We start from the raw sequence: 4,486 nt of genomic DNA on the forward strand, positions 1-4,486 counted from the left end.
GTCACTTTCTCTTATCTACAGAGACCTGACACCATTAAGTAAACACAGGACTTTGATCAAAAGGAATAGAATAATATTTTTCACTACTGTATTGTTGCTGTTTAAAATACTTTGTCCTTCACAGCCATTCAGTGAGCAAAAAATCACTGAAAACTGCACAACTAGTCTCAACTTCTTCAGTTACTACTCCATTTTCACCCTCCCCCTTCACACTTTCGAGTGTGACCCTATCATGGAACAAAAGTTTGTCTGTATTGATTTATCCTCTTTCCCCAATCCCTGCTTTTTGTCATTGCCTTTAACCTATGAACATCAAACTGGTGTTTAAACATTGTCCAAGGAATCTGAAACTCAGTAAATACCCTTCTAATATGCCATTTGATTTTTTTAAGAATACAGACTATCACTCCTTGTGCAGGTATACATACATGTATTTTCCAGCATCAAATAAAAGCACATGACAAAACTAAAATCGGTGAATAAACAAAATTGAGACCCATGACACAGCATTCACTGCAAAACTTGAGGAACTCGGATCAAAGTGAAGGTGCTGTTAATGATGACTGTCATTTAACTTACTGGTCATCAAAAGCTCAAACTCTACATTACCCTCTGCACTGTTTCTGTGGAGTGCAAAGCCCTGGTCCACTTCCACAAAAATGGAAGAGTTTCAGTGCTCTTTGGGACTTGGCCTACAGTTCAAAGTAAAGTTTTATGGGTAGGTATATCCATAGATTTATAAAGCAGCAACATTAATAAGTGACTCATACACAGGCATTAACGTATTTCTTTCATGAACATGCAAGCAAAATGCAAAACTAGTCCAGTAACACATGATGTCGAACTTCTACAATGCCCTAGTCAATCTCTCCTTGGAAAATGGCTTAATACAGGAAATACTTGCTCATTTCTGTTTAGCAGTCACAGCAAAAGAACAGTAAAACTAAGATTATTTCTGTTCTGCAGTGCTTTGCTGTTGCTTTTCTAAATGTTTTAAATAAACAGCTATCATTTAAAACTGAAAAGGTTTTGTAAATAATGATTACAATTACTGGCACACATTATTTGTTGAACTTCAGGGTCCATACTCAAGACTCAATTGGTAGTTAACCAAATGTTGAATCATAAAGCAAAGCATGGTTCTCATCACAAACAGTTTACAACCTGAAGAGTAAAATATACACAGAAGCCCAGAGTGATATGTAGTGTACAGTCATGGTAATCTCAAAATGACTGCCTATCTGCAGATACCAACATGTGTTACGTAATGGAGGGCAGAAAAGAGAATTGAAGAGACTTTCAGAAGATTGACTTCACCACACATTACAAAATACTCTCAATATAGAGTTTTTACATCCTATTTCTCTTCTATTGCAAACTGCTTATATGTGTTTACACCAAACAATCTTGTTACTTTAAGCCATATCATCTATGAGCTGTCAAAACTAGTCACACATTCTTCTAGTCTACATGTCTTACTCCTTAAATCCCAACAACCCGGCAACGCTAGGATATAGTGAGCAACATTTGTATGACCAGGTCTTCATTTAAGAAGTGCTTCTGAGTCAACATCACCTCTCCTTTGTGCTGCAGTCACTGCTTTTTAAGTAATGGTAACAAGGCCCACATGAATACCAGAGGACTGTGCAACCACACCTGAAACCTAAATCTCACCTTGTTGGGCAGGGACCAGCCTGGGCTGTTGTATTCCACAGTAGCGCAAGCCCCTCTGCCCGCCTCTGGAGCCCCCAACACAAGAATGACCTTGAGCTGCTGGAACAAGTCCAGAGGAGGGCCCCTAGGTTAATCCCAGGGCTGGAGCACCTCTCCTGGACTGAGACGAGAGCTGGGGCTGTTCAACCTGGAGAAGAGAAAGCTCCAGGGAGACCGTACCGCACTCTTCAGATGGGCCTTACAAGAAAATTGCAGGCACTTCTCACAAGGGCATGAAGTGACAAGGCAAGAGAAAATGGCCTTACGCTGAAAGAAGGCAGGTTTAGCCCAGACCTAAACAAGAAACTCTTTACTGCGAGGCACTGGCACAGGTTGCCTGAAGAAGGCGTGGGTGCCCCACACGTGGAAGCACTCAAGGCCAGGCTGGACGCGGCTCCGACCGGCCCGCTGTGCCGGGAGCAGCGTCTCGGCCGCGTTCGCGGCCCCAGGGCCGCTCCAGGCGAGGCCCTCCCGCAGTTCCGGGCCCCGGGCACGCGCGGGAGCGCAGCGTCCGCCCCACCCCCTGCCGGCCGCCCGCGCTCAGAGCAGGGGCGCGCGCTGGGGCCGCCCCGCCCGGGCCCGTCCCCCGCCGGCTCAGGCCCCGCCCCCAATTTGCATAGACAGGACGCCCTCCCTCGGCTCGCGGCGGCTGCGGGCGGGCGGCGGGCGGGGCGCGGCACGGATGAGGCGCATGCGCGCGGTGGGCGGGCGCTGGGACAGCGGCGCGGCGCGGGGGGGGCGCGCGGCTCTCGGTGCCGCCGCCGGGAGCGGCGGGCGCGGCGGGGCCGCGGAGGCGGGCGGCGGGCGGCAGGGCTGGCGGGGCGAGTCGCGGGGGTCGCCGCAGCAGCTGGCGGAGCGGTACGCGGACCTGGCGGCCAGCCACAGCGAGGCGCTGCGGCAGCGGGAGGAGCGCGAGTGGCACAACGCGCGGCTGCGCCAGGAGAACGCGCGGCTGCGGCTGGAGAATCGCCGCCTGCGCCGCGAGAACCGCTGCCTCTTCCGACAGGCCCTGCTGGGGCCCGGCCCTGACAAGCCCCCCGCCGACCCGGGCGAGGAGGCGGAGGCCCTGCGCGCCCAGCTGGGGCGGCTGCAGGAGAAGCACCGCCGGGCCTTGCGGCACCCTGCGGCGCTGCCGGGCCGCCGGCGGGCCCGAGGCCTCGGGAGCCGAGGACGGGGAGTTGGACGAGCTACTGCTGGAGGAGGACGATCAGCCGCTGGATAAGAAGAGCCTGGTGCCGGCCGTGTAGGCGGCCCCGGTGGAGGGGGCGGCGCCGGCCAGCGCTGCCGGCCCTCCCCGCCGCCAGCGGGTACGGGCGGGTCACCCCCTCCTTGCTCTCGGCTTTGACCGTCCTGCGGTGCGAGTGGGCTCTCCTCAGCTCCCTCGCTCGAAACGGGCCCTTCCCACGGAAAGGGTGGGGAAGGAGTTAAGGTTTTTTAATCCTTTTCCCAGATGTATACCCAGGAAGCGCTGACGGTGATCGAGGAGAACCAGGTTCATGTGGGAAACTGACGCTTGGAAGACGAGAGGAATCCCTCAAAGTGGCTGTTGTCATGGAGAAAAGAAGCGCGGTGAACAGAGCACTTGATCTCGTGTCATCCCACAGCACTGAACTGTGCTTCCTTTGGGGACCAGCTGTGGATCACCTTTTTTTTCTTGAGTTAGCGACTGTCGTGTAGGCTTCAAGAGCCATGGAGACTGACTAGTTCTTAGTAGTCGGTGTATGTTAGACAGAGGAGTGGAGGAAGCTTGAAAGCTTTTGTCAGTGCTCCAGTAAAAGTTGATGATCATTTGAACTATGAATTGCCTTGGACGCTTAACTGCAGAACACTATTTGTATTTTTAATGATGGACTTTGTTCACTATCACATGAATACTGATTTGAATTTCACTTTCACACAAAACTGCAGCTAATCAATAAAATTATGATACACCAAATGATTGTCCTCAGTGTGAATTTTTAACGGAGTTTTTTTGAAATGGTAGGTGAAGCGCCCTTCAGGTCATTGCAGTGTGCCTTCTCAAAGCCCAAAGAATTGTTGGGGTTTTTTTACTGTACCTTTATTATCTACTGTTTGGAAGGAAATTAGTTATTTTTCAGACCTGTGTTTCACTAGAAAATTTGCTGGTTGAAATAAACCCTTTTGAAGAACTGACAGGTTGGTTTTGTAATATTTCCTTATTTTTTATGTCAGTTATAGGCTGTCTAGTGCCTTCAGGTTTGAGATTGGTTTCTTAAAGCTTTAGAAGCCAAGATCTGTTTCAGCTCAAGTTGAAACTAATGTGAAAAGGTGAAATTCCATTATTTTCTACAATTATCTTTGAGACTATACTGAAAAGAGCTGTTTCTTCACGTTATGTCAGCATAACCCTCTGATCATAAGTGACTGTAGTGCTTGTTAAGTATGTGGATCTGCAGGCTCAAGTGCATTCTCCAAATGGAAAAACAATTTGGTACAGTACGGTCAATATCTCCTAATGAAAAAGTGTGGGTGGTGATGTCTGGTTGTGGTTTTTGTTTTGTAAACTTAAGTATTCTCAGAAAATACTAGCTAAACGCTCAAGAACTACAGTACCTACAATACCATCAGGATTGTCTTGCCTTAATAGCAGTTTCCAGTAAAGTACGAATACCCAAGTGATGTACAGATTCTGTCGAAGTAGGACAAGATAGGACTCTGTTAAGATACAATGCTAGAAAAATGTAACTGTGTCAGGCATCCTTTTCAAAAGTTGCAGGTATTGGCACATAGAAAAGAGGAGAGATCCTGGGCT

The 4,486-nt window shown here is 49.4% G+C and overlaps 1 protein-coding gene across 1 annotated transcript; it reads left to right on the forward strand.

Moving 5' to 3' along the window:
* Window positions 1-2,395: 2,395 nt before the first annotated feature.
* Window positions 2,396-3,649, forward strand: TUSC1 (tumor suppressor candidate 1). Its single transcript, XM_039567573.1, has 2 exons — window positions 2,396-3,020; window positions 3,164-3,649. Exon 1 carries the CDS (start codon window positions 2,396-2,398, stop codon window positions 2,933-2,935), a length of 540 nt encoding a protein of 179 aa, XP_039423507.1. The 3' UTR covers window positions 2,936-3,020; window positions 3,164-3,649.
* Window positions 3,650-4,486: the final 837 nt, after the last annotated feature.

The sequence above is a fragment of the Corvus cornix genome, chromosome Z (assembly GCF_000738735.6).
Source record: "Corvus cornix cornix isolate S_Up_H32 chromosome Z, ASM73873v5, whole genome shotgun sequence".
NCBI lineage: Eukaryota > Metazoa > Chordata > Aves > Passeriformes > Corvidae > Corvus > Corvus cornix.